General features: G+C 44.2%; 1 protein-coding gene across 1 annotated transcript in view; it reads left to right on the top strand.

The window, feature by feature from the left end:
- Positions 1 to 17,854, top strand: part of LOC117472474 (whirlin-like) — a 177,510-nt gene that overhangs the window by 124,393 nt on the left and 35,263 nt on the right. Inside the window, exons 5-8 of the mRNA XM_034117677.1 lie at positions 5,720 to 5,756; positions 12,664 to 12,849; positions 13,091 to 13,264; positions 15,752 to 15,826. Coding sequence (XP_033973568.1) covers positions 5,720 to 5,756; positions 12,664 to 12,849; positions 13,091 to 13,264; positions 15,752 to 15,826 — 472 coding nt within the window. The remainder of the gene's footprint in view (positions 1 to 5,719; positions 5,757 to 12,663; positions 12,850 to 13,090; positions 13,265 to 15,751; positions 15,827 to 17,854) is intronic.

Below are 17,854 nucleotides of genomic sequence, written 5' to 3'. Positions count from 1 at the left end.
TGTAATACACGTTTCAAAATGATGCCGAAGTAACAACATACTGATACCGGTTAGTAAAAACCATGAATTAATGCTTTGTCAAGTCTGCAGACAGACGGCAGGCGAAAAACCTTTTAAAATGCGTGTGTTCTAAATGGAGATTGGCTAAGCTAACGCAGTATATGCTCCGACCGTCCACACTCACAACAACGGCCTATACAGACATAAATAAAGCAGCGACTGTATTCACCATGACACAGGCAGTCTGTGGTTTGTACTGGTTTAACTTTTGTCTAGTTTCTGAACATATATGAGGAGCTGTGAGTGCTAACAGCTAACGGCTGTGTTGTTTTTCTGGGGTTTTCATTGAAGATCACGTCACGGCTCCGCCTACACTGCGTTACTATAGATACTACCCCAGTTCCTAAACTGTAATGGAAATGCGCCATAAAGTGAGCCAGTCCTAACGAGGCCCAGCCATACCGAGCGGGGCCGAGCGAGGCCGTGTAGTGGAAACGCGCCATAACAGGCTGTGGTGGATCCAGCTCTAGCTGCCTGGATAGACTGAATAACACTGTCAGACAATCCACCCTGTCTCAGCCTGTCCCTCTCAGGAGCCAAGCCTGGAGAGGTTGGCCGAGCGTGGGTAACGCCCCGATTGCACCTGCCTCTTGAGACATCGCCCCCCAGAACTGGGGGATCGCCCAGGGCTGGCCCACCTTCATCTGTGTCATTTCTGAGTATCACGGAGCCCCGACGCGATCCGGTGCCACCAGAATGACTGCCAGACGTTCTCGCCTCACTCTCCCCAGGAGAGGGAGGATGAGACGCAGCGGTGGAAAGGCGTATAGCAGCTTCCTTGGCCATGGCTCGTGTGCAAACGCGTCCACCCCCAAGGGCGGGTCGTCGCTCAGGGCCATGGAGAACCACAGGGCACAGTGGCTGTTGCGCTGGCTGACGAACAGGTCCACTTCCGCTCTCCCGAACTGGGCCCAGATATGCTTCACCACCTCCGGGTGAAGCGTCCATTCGCCTGGCAGGGGGCCGCCCCTCGACATGAGGTCGGCCCCCCTGTTTTCCATTCCCGGGATATGGAGGGCTCTCAGAGATAACACCACCTCTGAAGCCCATAACCACAGCCTCTCCGCTGTGGTCAACAAGGAGGCGGAGCGGACTCCGCCCTGCCTGTTGATATAAGCCACTGTGGTGTCGCTCCTGACTATTACATGTCTCCCCTGAATTAGGGGCATGAAATGCCGGAGGACTAACACTACTGCCCGTAGCTCTAGGAGGTTGCTGTGTCGAGACTCTGTCAGAGCCCAGCGCCCACCTATAGCCCTCTTCAGGCAAGTCCCTCCCCATCCTGTTCTGGACGCGTCCGTGAACACTGTGATGTAGGAGGTCACCCGTCCCAGTGGAGACCCCCAAAAACCGGAGGTTGCCCTCCACTGAGGGGGGGGATGGTCACCAGTCGTTTGTGCCTCTTGGGGTCCAAACGCAGGCTGGAGACCACCTCTGCAGGCGGCGCATATGTAGTAATCCCAGCGGGACCACCATGTGAGCAGCCGCCATGAGACCCAGAGTCTGCATGACAGTTAAAGCTGTCACTGTTGCCCCCTGTCGCAGCCTGTGCACCGCCCTGAGAAGGGACGCACGTCTGCTCTCTGACAGGGTGGCACACAGCGCGTCTGTGATACTCTCTGATGACCCGCTCCGCCGCAAAACTCCCCGTAAAGGGAAGATTTGCCCATGGGGGGTCGAAACAGAAAGGGCTGATTATCTATTGAGGACCCTGAACGCACCGCCGCACGCTCACGTGTGAGCGCACGCTCCATCATAATGCTATTTCCGTCATTATGGAAAACAGCATTAACCGGAGCTTTTACAGGCGTAGTGTGTCTTACTAAGGCCCCTGAACGCACCGCCACGCACCTTTTTACAAGTGCGGGCGTTGCTATAATGCAGCCCCTACCACTATGGTAAACAGCATTATTTGGAGTCTTAGCTTCAGGCATAGAGTGTTTTCTAACAGAAAAACGTCGGCCATAATGTCCCTGTACCTGCATCGCACCATAATAGCGCTGCCTGCAGTTTATCACTCTCATCTGCGCACTCCCACTAGCCTCCTCCCTAACAGGAGCTAGAGCTGGGGCGGCGAGTGGGGAATTGGTACAGTCATCAACATGTGCAAGTGTATTGTGGAAACAAAGGACACTCAGACTTGGATATAGATCAACACCATCTTTATTTTTAAAAGTTTTGACAGGGATCTGGGCATTAAATAGGGAGTCAACTCCGCGAAGATGGAGCTCCCCACCCGGGTGCTCTCTGCTGTTGCGGAGCCTGCCTCGCTCGGGCAGCCCTTCCCCGTGACTGCCGGTATGCCGGTGCCACGGGGTGGGCCGTAGAGGTGGAGGGTGCCGCAGCTACAGGACCCCCGTGCCGGCGCCTCTCCCTCCGCTTCACTGTCGCACTACGCTCCCTCCCCTGCATGGCAACGCGAGGGGGGGCAGCGGGGCCTGAGGAGGAGCCAGCGGTAGCATGCGGCTAAGCTGGACTCTCTCCTCCTCTAGGCGGCTGAAGTGCTGGGTGACCGAGGAGACCGACCCAAAGAGCCCCTCCGTGGACACGGGGGCTCTGAGGAGATCTTCTTGGTCCTTCTTAGATAGGGCCGTGAGTCCTAGCCACACGTGACGAGACGCCACTGTGGCCAGGGAAATCATCCGCCCTGCTGCGGTGGCCACGCCATAAATCAGATTATTCATCTGACTAACAGCGCGGTCCGAATAACCGCTCTCGTCCTGAGGCGAGAGGGCGGGGGCGTCTGCCTGAGGGGTGATCAGGAAGACGCCAACACACCAAGATTATCGGCCGCAGCCGCCATCTGTGTACCGAGCTTGAACAACTTATCCAGATATTCCAGGTGTCTCGGTCCCGGGACAGCGGGGGCAGAGGACGTTTACCCTCCGCCCAACCAGCCGCGGAAGCAGATGGGCCGCCAGGCTCTCATTGAGGGGGGGGGCACACCTGGACATGTCGTGTCCGAGCGATCCACCACCTTAACGATACCCGCCATGGCGGCCCACGATGCTCTCGTGTGAGCCGCGGGATCATCTGGCAGTCAAATAAGCAAATCTGTGAGAGATGCTTAATTACAACATTTCTTATCAAGTGACTGCTTCTGTCTGGAGGAACCTCAGCCAGATGGTTAAAGCCCCGTCCCAAAGACAACTGTCTCCATGCAAACAAACTGGACCCCAGCCCCCAGTGTTTACAGACATTTTCAAAACGTACTGAAGACTTGCAATGCACCAGCCCGCTCAATTCGTCCACCATCATACCCGTCCAAAAATAAACCAGGATCACAGGACTTAATGACAGATTACCTCTGTGTAATTAAGTCTTTTGAGCGCCTTGTCCTTTCACACCTCAAAACCCTCAACAGGTCTGTAGAAGATGCAGTCAACATGGCCCTCCACTTCCTCCTGCAGCAGCTGGAAACAGTAGGAACCCTCGCCAGGATCCTGTTGGGTGGGCGGGAACACTGCCTTTATACAATAGTCCCGGATCTGCTGCAGGACAAACTCTCCCAGCTGCACCTTCCAGACTGAATTCCTGTCCAACAGGAAGCAGCACATACAGCTGGAAACTTGTCTCATCAAAATGATCATCATCCGTACTAGTTCCCCTCAAGGCTGCTTTCTTTCTCCTCTTCTTCCTTTACATCAATGGCTCTCTCCCCCCCTAAATCCGTAATTAATCAAAGTAAAGTCATGTGAATTAACTAACGGTCCATCCATCAGTGACTGCAGTTCCCCATCGGCCCCAGTCAACCAAGGTGTACCTCAAGGCTCTGTGCTTGGACCCCTCCTCTTCACCATTTACATGCTCCCACTTGGTCAAATCATTCGCCATCATAGTCTCAGCTTTCATTCATACACTGATGACACACAGCACTATCTCTGCACCAAACCGTCCACTCAGCTCCCCCCTCAATCCCTTGTCAACTGCCTACAGGACATAAAAAACTGGATGTCATCAAACCTGCTCAAACGACGTCGAGCTCCAGATCCTCCGACTCCTCCTGCGGGGTAGCCCTCGCCAGGAAGTGCTGCCCACGATGCTCTCGTGTGAGCCGCGGGATCATCTGGCAGTCTGGGCATGTCGGCGTCGGGCCCATATTACCCACCGCGTGGTCAGGCCCCAAGGACGTGAAGCAGAAGGGTAATTAGATTCGGGCATTTCGGGCAGGTCCTACACTTTACTCTCTCTTTCTCAATCGTCTCGAAGCTCGTGGAATCACTTCCGCTTGCTGAAGAGAAAAAGGATAAGATGATAGTCAGGAGGCGAGGCCTCCTTTTATACGGTGTGATGCACGCGCATTCAGGTAGGCCCCCCCTCAATCCCTTGTCAACTGCCTACAGGACATAAAAAACTGGATGTCATCAAACCTGCTCAAACTAAACAGCAATAAAACCGAGCTCAGGTTGGAGACCTGCTCCTCTCCATTGACGGCTGCTCCATCTCTCCCTCCACTGAAGTCCGCAACCTGGGAGTCATCCTGGACACCACTCTCTCCTTCCAGGTGCACATCAAATCTGTCACCAAATCTGCTTTGTAGCACCTCAAAAACATTTCCAGACTCCGGCCTTCACTCTCTGACTCTTTGGCAGAAACGCTAATACACGCTTTCATCACCTCCCGCCTCGACTATTGCAATGGAGTCCTGTCCGGGGTTCCCAGCAAAGCCCTGGAGAGGCTCCAATACGTCCAGAACTCTGCCGTCAGGCTTCTCAACTGCACCAAGCCCTGGCAACACATCACCCCCACCCTCATCCACCTACACTGGCTGCCGGTCAAGTCCCGGATTCAGTACAAAACACTCCTCCTCACTTACAAGTCTCTCCATGCCCTCGACCCCCAGTACTTATCGGACCTCCTCCATCCCTACACCCATTCTCGGAGTCTACGGTCCTCAGACACGGGCCTGCTCTCCATTCCCCGCTCTTGCCTCCGAACTGTTGGGCGTTCAGTGTTGCGGCCCCCACCATCTGGAATGCACTTCCTGCAGAGATCTGCAATGCTGCTTCCCTGGACATCTTCAAGTCATCATTAAAAACTCACCTGTTCACCATGGCCTTTGACCCCCTAACCCATCACAGTCCCCCTGCTTCCACTCCTACTGCTATTTATTTAATTTTTTACTTTATTATTTGCCCCTTTTCTGTGTTTGTTTGTTTGTTTGTTCACCATGTAAAGCGGCCTTGGGTCCCTTGAAAGGCGCTATACAAATGTCATCTATTATCCCTCGGGGATCCGGGACATGGACATCTTTCCCTGCAGTGGAGGCTTGTGTTAGACCGTTTTTTTTACAGCAGATTTGTGTAAAGACTCTCCGGCTCATCCATCTGTCCCCCAGCCCTGATGGAGCTGGCTCTGATTTAGAATTTGGGGAGGTATTTCTCTACAAGACAGCTCTCTGCTCCACACTTCACTAAACTCACGTTGCCTGCTAGGCTGTGATGTTGGTTGTTGTATAATTTCCTAAATGCATAAGAATTGGCGGGGCGTACAGGTATTCATGTTGATGAGTTTCCTTTATGTGTTATTCTCAGTTCAACTTGTTTCTAAGATGAATATAATGGTTCAGAATCAAAATTCCTTATTTGTCTCACAGCGGGGGAATCAACAATGATGGTTTTCTTAAATATGCTCTGCATTATTTTCTTCTTTGTTGCAGGCCATCCTCTGCCAAAGCTACACTTGTATTGGGAAAGGTAAGAAAGGCAGCCATGCACTACTGCCCTCCGTATACATTAGAGGCTTCTCAATTCTTAAATTTCCCCTCCTCGACTCCCCTCCTCGACTCCTATCCTCGTGAGTTAGTCCCGCCCACAGGAGATGCGAGCGGAGGACTGAGGAGGGGAACCGAGGAGAGAGGAGGGGAAGCAGCAGGCGGTTAGAGAAATGAGAACTTCTCTCCTCTGAGCGGTCATTTTAAAGAGACGTCCATTAATGATGACAGGAGGCACAGCAGCCCTCTGTCTGATGGACAGATGTGTTCATGACGACTTATATATTTACTTTTAATTCATTCACAGTGCGGTATAATGAGACAATAACAGGCTACAGATGCGGACATATACACACACATATATTTATATAAATATATACAATTTCAGAATCAAACAAGTATGAGAGCACTCTCATAATAACGTAACACAATCAGAGACTGGATATATCCCCCCCCCTCTCTCTGGTCGCTGAAATGGGGAATTGAAATTACGGGCCAAAAGTTGTATTTACAAGTATTAAAAGTAAGCATAGGACACCAAACCAACTGAGACCCGTCTGTCTGCCGCATCTACACACTGTACAACACACACACCTACACACTGTACCACACACACACCTACACACTGTACCACACACACACCTACACACTGTACCACACACACACCTACACACTGTACAACACACACACCTACACACTGTACCACACACACCTACAGCTCCTAAAGCATAATCAGGCTACAGCCGTTGTGTATTTTATTATGTGAAGCACTAAATGGTCTTAGAAAAATATGGACTCTTTGTTTGTAGATATCTACTAAACTACAGCATACAAATACAGAGAGTAATGTAGGCCTGTTATACTGAGTGATATTTTACACACTGCTCTGCTTTCTGCACGGACCTCACAGCTGTTCTCACTGTAAACATCGCGTCGCGATGAAAGCAGTTACTAAAATAATATCCAGGGGATGCATGCAGAGCTGTCATTGGCTGAGATAAGTCCGGCCGTGCGTCACGCCTCCACTGTTCCCGGAAATGCATCCGCGGAGGAGCCGTGGAGGACCCATCAATGCATCCTCGGTTATAGCTCCTCCAGAGAGCCTCCTCCAGAGAGCCTCCTCCAGAGAGCCTCCTCGATGCTCGATGCTCGGTCCTCGATGTGCATTTAGAGAAATGAGATGTCCTTCAACATGGCACGCTGAAATTCATTTCCGGGTCACTACCGGAGGAACGAGGAGTCGAGGAGTCGAGGAGGGAACATTTAAGAATTGAGAAGCCTCTAATATGCCTCTTCAAAGTGCATGTTATAGTACTGACATGACAGATTCTTCACTACAACATGTTGATCTACAATCAGAATCTGGACATTATTTTCATTTCTTTAGGCTTAGTTTGACAGCATCAAAATAGACTTTGACTTTCACATTAATAACTTGTGACTTCACTTAGGCTTTAGCGTTTTTAAACTTGTGATCTCTTGATATCCTCCCGGACCCGAACCTGGGGGGGAGCGGGGGAGCGGAGGGGGAACCTGAGGGGGAGTGGAGAGGGAACCTAAGGGGGAGCGGAGGGGGAACCTGAGGGGGAGTGGAGGGGGAACCTAAGGGGGAGCGGAGGGGGAACCTGAGGGGGAACTGGAGGACTGTAGCTCCGATTACAACACAGAGGAGTGTGACTCCATTTCATGTCAGGATGCCATTACTATATGATATCTTATCTTACAAAATAGTAGCTTGACTGCATCTTGAACCGTTGTAAAGCAAATGTGGTGACAAAAAGTAGTCCTGTGACAGACAGATGTATTGACAGTCATTGATTAGGACAACATATTGGTACTGCAGACAGAGCGAGGTGGCTGCATCAGATCATTATTTATTTGTGATTGTCAACGATTGCATAGAAAATAATGACTCATAATTATAAAGAATGAGAATTAGAATTGGTGTTGGGGCAGCAACACTGAAAGCATGGTCCCAGAAAGTGCGGAGGCGTGAATGGGGAATGGAAAGCAGGCCGGAGTCTGAGGATCGCAGAGTACAGGACAGGATGTATGGGTGGAGGAGATCTATGAGCTATTGAGGGGAATGCGGGACTGGAAGCCAGTGAAAGTGACGTAGGGTAGGGGTGAAGTTCTGCCAGGCTTTGTGTGGGTGAGGATCCTAGCAGCAGAGCTCTGGATATACTGGAGCCTGTCCAGGGTTTTGATGGGAACCCTGGACAGGACTCTGTTGCAGTAGTCCAGGCGTGAGGTGATGAAGGCGTGTATGAGTTGTTCTGCCACAGAGTCGGAGACAGATGGCCGGAGTCGAGAGAGGTTTTTGAGGTGTAAGAAAGCTGATTTTGTAACTGATTTAACATGGTTCTGGAATGAAAGGGTGGAGTCTAAGATCATGCCCAGGTTGCGGAGCTCAGAGTCCTCAAGCTCTGTGATTGGATGTTGGAGTGGCAGTTAGGCTAGGTTATTCTATATGAATTTTTTTTTTCGTAAAAGATCAAATCATACTTTATTCCGCTAATGCTTTCTTTACTCTTTGAAAGTCATCACATAAATGCATTATAATAAATGGTTCAGCTGCATTAAATATTACACATCTGCCGTAGTTCTTTATTTATTAGAGAGATTGAGCCTCACACGGACACCGGAACTGTATTTTTCTTTACCGTTCTGTTTTAATTTCACAATAAAAAAATTGAAACAGCAGTATAATTTATTGTGTTAACACTGTAAACTTGACAGTTTTTTAACCCGCACCACCTAGTGGTTTAAGCACGTTATTACATGTTTAGAGTCATTGCAATGCAGGTAAGGTTGTGTTGCTAATCTTTGCTGCATGTTTTGTTGAATATGTTATATTTGATGAAAAAATTAAAATATTAAGAGTACATACAAAATAGGGGGAAAGTAGAAGGTCAATGATAGAAATATAGAATAGATAATATCAAGAAGATACTGTAGTGATCTCTACAATAAAACAGTTTAGTGCAGGATGTCCGAAGATATTAATAGGAGGATGTGCAAAACAGACAAACTAATAAGGCTTTATTTAAACATTAAAGAATACTTTAAGTTAAGGTCTTCTTTTAAATAAGAAAAAAGCTTTTGGGGTATCTACAGATAAATATTAAGCCTGACAAAGTACTTTGTCTAATATATTGCAGAGTTTGTTTTGGGACTTGACAATCAACTTTCCTGCAATGTTAACTATGTTGAAGCACTTATTTTAACTGATATTATACATATGAATTATACTCTTATAAGATGTATGTAGATAGTATAAGAAATGTGCAGAATATGACAGTTTAATGCTGGAGGTATACACACATATTGATAGATGTCTTGTAATGCACTGTTGAGGAACCTGCGACCCAAGTTTTTCATTCATTGCATAACTACACCGTAGTTGTGTATATGATATGTCAATAAACCTTAGAACATCTTGAAATCTTGAAAGGGATGTGCAAAATAGCCATTATATACAGTTTTTAATTAACTATTAGTAGAGAATAACGAGTAATGAATATGATTTATAGGGATCTGCAGATAAATGTTTAGTCTTTTCAAGCACCAACTATCAAATATCTCACCTGATTGTTGGCACTTGACAATCACCTTCACTGAATTTTACTCAGGTGTAACCAAAGTCTGATTTAAGGGTTGTTTATATTTCACATCATTAATCAGAATCTGCAAAGTAACTAAAATAAATGTAGTGGAGTAAAAATACCAGGTTAACCTCAATAAATTGCATGTTGTACATGCTGCTGTAATGATAAAATGTGGAGGGGTCACAGACATAAGACCAGCTATTAAATAAAGCTCTTCTGACCTTAGCTGTCATGTGGGTAATGGTATATATTAATGCTGAACATTTTTGACACAAGCAATTTTCACCCATTTATTAATTATATGTTTTAAATGTGATAACACCAATGTGTTTCCCATCCCCTAAACCTCCAGGGGTGTACACAGTTTAATACTGGCAACTTCTAATTATGGGAAATACGAAAACGTCTTCTAAAACTACAATTCCCAGTAGAGACGCGCCATAGAACATGTTGCGAAACACACAAATAGCCCGCATGTGTAGTTTTGGGGGGTGGGGTGGGGGTGGACTCGTTCGAATCCTGTTTTGGATAGTGTGCCGTCGATGGGCTTCATTCCATTTCAAAGTGCTGTTTTACGCTTGGCGTAACCATGGTGCACTGCCACTCCAACATCCAATCACAGAGCTTGAGGACTAATCACAGGTTTTATCAAGCAAAGCGGACCGGTGTCGTCCCAAACGATAGCTGAGGATTTTGGGTAGCCATCCTAAACTCCGAAAAAACTATTTGTTACTCCGAATCGAAGGGGAAAAACACAAAAGCATTGCAAACAATTTAAACCAATCAATGTTGTGTAATTAACAGGTATAATCTGGTGTTTTTGAGTTGATGAGTAATGCAGATATCACTGTAAAATCAATCGACAGTAGAGAGAATACTTACTTCCGGATGTAAAATTCTCAAAAACAACTACTGTGGCCAGAAAACGTGAGATTGCAACATTATTTTCTCTTTGTATAAACGTATAGTATCCTAATAATAATAATAATAATAAAGGCCAGCAAGATTGTTCGAATTAATAGCAGCCCCGTGCATGGTGGGGCGCATTGTAGGAAAGCAAGACAATAAATGGCACATTTTGAGGAGACAGGGTTGACTGTAAAGATGAGGGGACCGAGCACCGAGCCTTGGGGGACACCATGGTTAACAGAGAGGTAGGAGGAGCTACAGCCAGCGTAGGTCACAAATTGTGTCCGGTGAGAGAGGTATGAGTGGAAGAAGGAGAGGGCGGAGTCGGTGAGGCCAAGATGTCCAGACAGGAGGGTGAGGAGGATATCATGACACATGGTGTCGAAGGGTGCAGAGAGTCTAGGAGAATCAGTTTACTGATGTGGCCTGAGTACTAGGACCAGTGCTATATGCTGAGTATGCAGCCGATATTAAGCAAAGTAAAAAACCTGCTAAGGCCGACTCGCATTAAGTAGTTTTATCATAATGACTTGATAGGGGGGGTTATTTATATTTAGGTTGCAAAATTCTCTTTGCTACTCTCTCTCTCTCTCTTTCTCTCTCACACACACACACACACACACACACACACACACACACACACTAACACACACACACACACACACACACACACACACACACACACACACACACAGTAAACACACTACCACATTTAAGTTTATTCTCACAACCTCCCAAAATATGTGTTTCTAGAGGCTTTGTCCTATCATTACCACATGCAGGGCTATTTGGTTAGCTAGTATAGCAAGTGGCTGGCTCAAAGTAAACACAGAAATGACTTTCTGCCTGCTGTCTGTTCTTAAAGACGGAAGGTTAAACAATATATTTCAATGGTTACTTGTCTTTAAAAGCCTATTGCCACTTAAAGGTAAAGGTTTTGTATCCACATTGTGTCAGGGTAAATGTAACCCTTACTTTTTAAGTCAGCTCTTCTCAGGAGAATTGTATGATCCCTTTGCCTGCCTTCTGGTATGGCTGCCTTGTTTTCTTGTATTAACACATATTCTAATCTTTAGCGAACATGGAAAAAAACGTGTTTTGAGTCTAGGGAGTTTGAACCTATCATTTCTTGAACCATTCAGTAGCACTGACTGACCCAACGGCTGCTTTGCTGCTTAGTAGTGCCAGAAGCATGGAATAGTAAAGAGAAAATAACCTACCAAACAGTCTTTGAGTGAAAAACTTCTAGTAACTCCGGTAAATCTTCACTTTGAAACAAATAAAATAAACGTACTTACTAACTTGAGTATATCAGTGCAGCATGCATGCAAAGACATGGACACAATTAAAAGTAACATTAAAATAAAAAGCTCATACAGTATTGCAGACATCAAACATAATCATGTGAAATCAGGGCAACAGAGTGGATGCTAAACATTTATATCTATCACAGGAGCAGACATGTCTGCACAGTTGTCTTATTTGTTTACCTCCATTCACCCAAATGCAGTATCTGCATCTTAAAATATCAAACCAAGACAGGTACAAATCATATATTCCTTCATGTCTAATAAATGAATACCACATAAAGCATCTCCCATCTTATTAGGCTAACCATTCAAACCCCTGAACATGCAGAGAAGTCTATACATGTTATCATGTATACAGCGAAACATATTTTAGCCAATTAAAACATCAAAACTCATGATCAATTATAGTCTATTTTAATGAGTACAACGAGTCCTTATAGTAGTGTGTCACGTCAAACTGAACACATTTCTTGAACAGTAACCAAATGACCTATTTATTATTTTACATTCTATGAAGGTTTTCACAGCTGATGCAAAGCATTGCGACAGTGAATCTACCAACAGTGAAAATGTTAGTTCTCAAGTGGGATGCTTAAAAAAGATAACAGCACTATAGTTCTAAAGGCATTCAAGTTCTGATGGCAGCCTCCAAGCGGTGCCTTCATCCATAACATTCATCTGTTTGTAACTTACAAATTATTTATCTAATATATCATATTCCAATTACTTGTATATAGACTCTTCTTGCACTATTTCTATTTTATTTGTATTTACTTGCAGTATTTTATCTGTTTATTGTGTTGCAATGTTGGAGGAGCCTGTGACCTCAGTTTCTCATTGACATATCTACACTGAAGCTATGTACAAATTACAATAAACGCCTTGCATCTTGAATCTCCCTGAGCTCAGTCACAGCAGAGGGTCGCAGGATGAGGAGGGGGGCTGGAAGGTCACATCTGAAGACTTTCCAGATGCATGCTTTGGGATGTAGATAACTGTTCTTTGTGACCTCTGTTTCACTCACTCACATTTGTTCAATCTCTCAACCTGTCTCTCTTGTCAGCCTGCAGTATACAGAGGTGTGGGCCCCCCAGGTGCTCAGGTGTCTCTGGAGCAGCAGGCCTACATGCTGCTGACGGAGCCAGAGAGGCAGACCATGGTCTACTACCTGCAGGAGTACCAGGAGGGACACATAGGAGTGGAGCCGCTGACCATGGCTCTCTGTGAGCTTTTTAACACACATGCAAAGGTACTAAGTTAATATTCATATAGATCCATTCATTTTTGATTTTTGGAAAACTGTCTAAAGTATGCGGCAATTTCATTCATGTATATGGTAATGTTACATTGGGAATATGTTTTACTTTAAATGCCCAAGAAGTTGATATTCTCTGCTCTTATTATTATTTTCGATAACATGCTGTAATCCATATTAAAGCACACATAGCATGCTCTTATCTCAGCTTCGCTTCTCTTCTTCTCTGCTCCAGCTGTCCATGCTGGCAGATGTGAGAAGTCTGGTGGCTCCCCTGGACCTGGAGCTGTACGACAGGCTGGTGTTGCATCGTGAGAGGGAAGCCCACCAGGCCTGGCATGGAGGTCCGGGGGTCCTGCATCCTCAGGGCTACTGCAACCAGAATGCAGGACATGGCCACCCTGCTATGGTAGGTCCATTATCCCACATCACATTACATCAATACTGTGGCATGTTAAACTTTGAGCATAAAAATCACAACCTGCTTACATGTTTATCTTACATCGCTGCTAACCAAATCTTCTGATAAAAATACTAGTGAAAATGATGTGAAGATACCTCATTGAATACAGAATCAAAACTTTAAAAAGTTGTTAAACAAGTGAGGTCTTTCTCAATATTTTCCACACGAGTCCCCATGCAGTCCAGATGCTTGGAAGTGTTCTTGCTCACCTGTTTGTGAGGTGGGGGTAGTATCCCATCATGCATTTTGCAACTAACATTTATACAGTATATTATCATTGTCAATCTTCAGCTGTTACAGTGTCCCCAAATAATACTCATATTTATACAAGCATACTTATTCATTACTTAATTTTTACAAAATGAATGGTCACTTTTCTGAAATGTGAGGACCGTTAATACAATGTGTGCTGTCATCATAATATGTGTGGTTATTCTATTACAACTCCTAATATAAGGCTAATTGGATTTAATTGACAGACACTTAGTTATTCAGCAACAAACATTACGTTTTATTGTTATGTTATAATTTCATTTTCATAGATTGATATTTCTTTGCAATTTGGCTTCATAGAAACACCACAGACCTAAAAAAGGCCTAAAAACCCATCTTTTGAACAGAGCCGTTTACTAGAACTTTAACAGCCCTTATTATCATTATTATTATTATTATTATTATTATTATTATTATTATTATTATTATTATTATTATTATTATTATTATTATTATTATTATTAAATAGCTTCTGAGAACAAGGTGGAAGAGGTATTTGGAGATGTGCATTAAAAAAATCTATAAACTGAAGCTTTAAAGTTAATTCCATCAGTGACTAATAAATAAACAGAAGACTAAAGAAAAACCTTAGTCCAGGCTGTTATGTCAATGTAAAAATCAAATGATTAAATCAAATAATTTACATTTTGGGTGAATTGCTTTCATCGGGTACACGCGGAAACCTTCCCAGACATCATGGCACTGTGGGGTTGCCAAATGTTTGTGATTGTTGACTTGGCCCATGTCGAAGAAGAAGTCTAAGAGAAACGTTTATGGAAAAGATAACGTAAAAGAACATTATATAATTTCATTTTAATTGCGACATGATCAGTACACAATTCAGACGTAAAAGTATTTATTTATTGCATGATGAGGACTGCTCATATTCGGCTAAATACAAAAATAAGGCTGAGTTTATTTCACATTCAATACAGGTCTTTCACAGCAGACATTCTTCTTTTCAAAGTAGGAAAAACATACTGTAGGTGTCACAATAATACACCAAGGCCAGTTCCAGTGAAATAGTGAGAAGTAATTCAGATTCCCTGTAATCGAGTGGGTTCTCCCTTGGCCCATTCCTCAGCCTTTAACCAAGCCTCATGAAAATCGGGTCAGTAGTTCTTCTGACAAAAGTTGAAATGAAAAGCAGTAGAAGTCTCAACAGATTTCCAGAGCAATGTGTTGAACTGAAGATAATTTTTTTATAAAGAAAGCATGATTCTGATGGTCACAGCAGCAGAGAAGTTGATTCCAGCCGAGATACACAAGCCACAGTCCTGGGTTTAGTCTTCTGTTTAACCCATACAGTGACCGGTCTAACCATTCTACTTACGGCCCGTCCACACGGCTTCAACGCTTCTGCCCATTCACTTTGAATGGGGTGACGTCACGTTTCGCCGAACTGCATTGTGGGAGCGAAGCGTAGCTTCAAAAGTTGAGCAATGTTCAACTTTTGAAGCTTCGGTGGAAGCGTCAGCCAATCGAATCATATGCCAGTACAAGCTCTAGCCAATCAAACCGCGTGCTTGTGTGTCCGGGGCGGGAGATTCATGTGATTGGTTGTTGGTCGAGTTTCAGCCCCCGCCGCCGGCAAGCTTAGCTTCAACGCACGCCGCCGTGTTGGGAGGTTGCAGAAACCAGAGGCACTCCAAACTATAAACCTTAAGAACCTGAGTTTGAACGCAAATAAAATGAGCACCAATTAATGTGCAATGCAAAACCAACCTGTTTTAATAATAGAAATTGTGTAATTTGTTAAACATCTGGAGTTTGAAACAAGACAGGATGCTAACTTGAAGATGTCACCCCCCACCCCCCACCCCCTCCCTCCTTCCTCCCTCATTCTTCTTTGTCCTCCTCCACATGTACCTGAAAGAGATATATTCCCCTTAACAGAACGCTGGTTCTCCCTGAAGTTCATTGGAATGATAGACTCCAGCCTGTAGTTCCACCACCGTATTCAGATTTTACAGAAAAAATTAAAACTGTTTCTCAAACACTTTGTTCTAACTCTCTAAACTTCCGTGCTCTCGTTCTGTTGCCCTGTGGGGAGAATCCTTCCATCTGGCATGATTAAGTAGGCTACAGTAAAGTGTACTTTAAGTGTTTGTTACAGACTCATGCCTGCAGTATTACATGACTACATGCTGTTTCTTCCAGACTGACGGCTCTGTTGCTGGCTTGACAGAAAACAACCAGGAGGAGAACACTAATGCCTTACAAAACATGACAATGGTATGTGTCATTTATTTTATTCTGCATTCAAAATAAGATGCACACGCAGGGATCACAGTGTTGTTCATGAATGTGTTTCTATGTTTGTCAATCTTTAACAACCAAGACCTCAGACATGAGATGAATGTTATTTACTTCATCAACTGCGATTTTGAGATTAGGTTTATTAGATTTTGAATAGAGACCAATTTTAACTGGTCTCTATTGTTGTTAATTCCTCCTAAAATGTAATTTTGATTTATTAATTAGATCTGGTGTTTTGCGAGACATTACCATGAATCTATTTCATACAATGACTATTATCTAAAAATGTTTGGGAGCTACCGGGAGGCTCGTCTAATTGAGTGAGTGAGTATGCACATGTATAGCAATCTATGTGCAGTTAAATGTTGGGTTGTGTATGTGATGGTGTTTGTGGTTGAAATTGTGTTACATGTATGTTTTAGTTCAGCTCTCAATTTGAAAGGAAGTGAAAAAGAGATAACATTTAAATTGCCATCTTAATGTCAAATAAGTTACCAAGTAAAGGGTTCAAATTGGCTCATATAAATATTTGTAGTCTAAGAAATAAAGTGTCTGAGATAGAGGAAATATTATCATGTGGTATTCATTTGTTAGCATTAGCAATATCTGAAACTCACTTAGATGACATCTTTAATGACGCTGCAGTGGACATTCATGGGTTCAGTATATTTAGAAAGGACAGGAATGCATATGGAGGTGGGGTGGCAGTATACATTCAAAAGCAAATACCAGCTAAAGTGAGATAGGATTGATGTCTGCTGATATTGAAGTACTTTGGTTGCAAATTCATTTACCTCACTTGAAACCTTTGTTGGTAGGATGTTGTTACAGACCTCCAAATGCAAACCTAACTTATTTAGACAAATTATGTGAAATGTTAGATAAAGTTTGCGATCTTGACAGAGAGATTTATTTTATCGGAGATGTAAACATTGACTGGAATATGTTGCACTGTGCCCTTAAAAACAAGCTGCAGACAATAACTAATACTTGTAACTTGGTACAAATGGTGACTAAACCTACTCGGATACGCATAAAGAAAGATGGGTCAAAAGGTGCAACTTGTATTGATCATATATTTACAAATCTTAGCCATTTATGTTCACAGGCAATATCAATTCCAGTATGTGTACTTATCATAATTTAATAATTATCGTGAGAAAGACAAAGGTGCCAAGAGCAGGACCGAAAGTCATTGTGAGATCAATGAAATATTTATGTGAAGATTCATTTATACAGGATGTTCAAAAGATATGTTGGAAACATGTTTTTGAGAAAGTCGATCCAGGGGGGTATACTACGAAGCCGGATTTTCGCTTAGCCGGCTGACTTCAGGGAAAACTCGGGCTTTCCGGTCCTACGACGCTGGTTCTCTTTTTAGCGGGCTAGATCTCCATGGTAACTTATGCTGAGCGGCTAACCTCCTCGGAAGGAGGTTAGGTTGCAGGCTAAGAGATCAACTCAGTGAAAGCACCGCCTGCTGACCAATCAGAGCTCCGTGTGCGGAGTTTAAAGCTATCAATTCATATTACAGGATAGAGGAAATACAGAAAAACTGCCGTTGCAGGAAAGACGGCCGGCAAAAATCAACTGACTGTGTGAACGTGAAAATTAATAGAATATCCCCTCCCATCTTCAGAGCAATCTGACTATTATAACATTAGCGTTAAGAAAGCTTACTTAAATATCTGCCACAACATAAGTAACCGGATCAGAGTAACATTAAGTACAGTCCGCGGCACTGTGAGTGCAGACGTCGTTGTGTCCCATTATCATTCATATCATATCACATCATAATGTATCCTATATTTCCTTATTTGAGTCAGCTTCTTGAGCCGTATCTGGCCGTGCAACACTCACAGTGTCACATACTGTATGCAGAAGTATTATTTTAAGCAACACATTAAGTTGACGAAACACTCGAGTCAAATGTAATTAAAGTCAGATCGTGTCTTAGACGGGGCAGTGATATCATAAACCTGTTAATGTACGCATTCAAACGCT

Source organism: Trematomus bernacchii, unplaced genomic scaffold (assembly GCF_902827165.1).
Source record: "Trematomus bernacchii unplaced genomic scaffold, fTreBer1.1, whole genome shotgun sequence".
Lineage (NCBI taxonomy): Eukaryota > Metazoa > Chordata > Actinopteri > Perciformes > Nototheniidae > Trematomus > Trematomus bernacchii.
The sequence above is the reverse complement of the archived record's forward strand: the minus strand, read 5'-3'. Positions and strand labels throughout refer to the sequence as shown.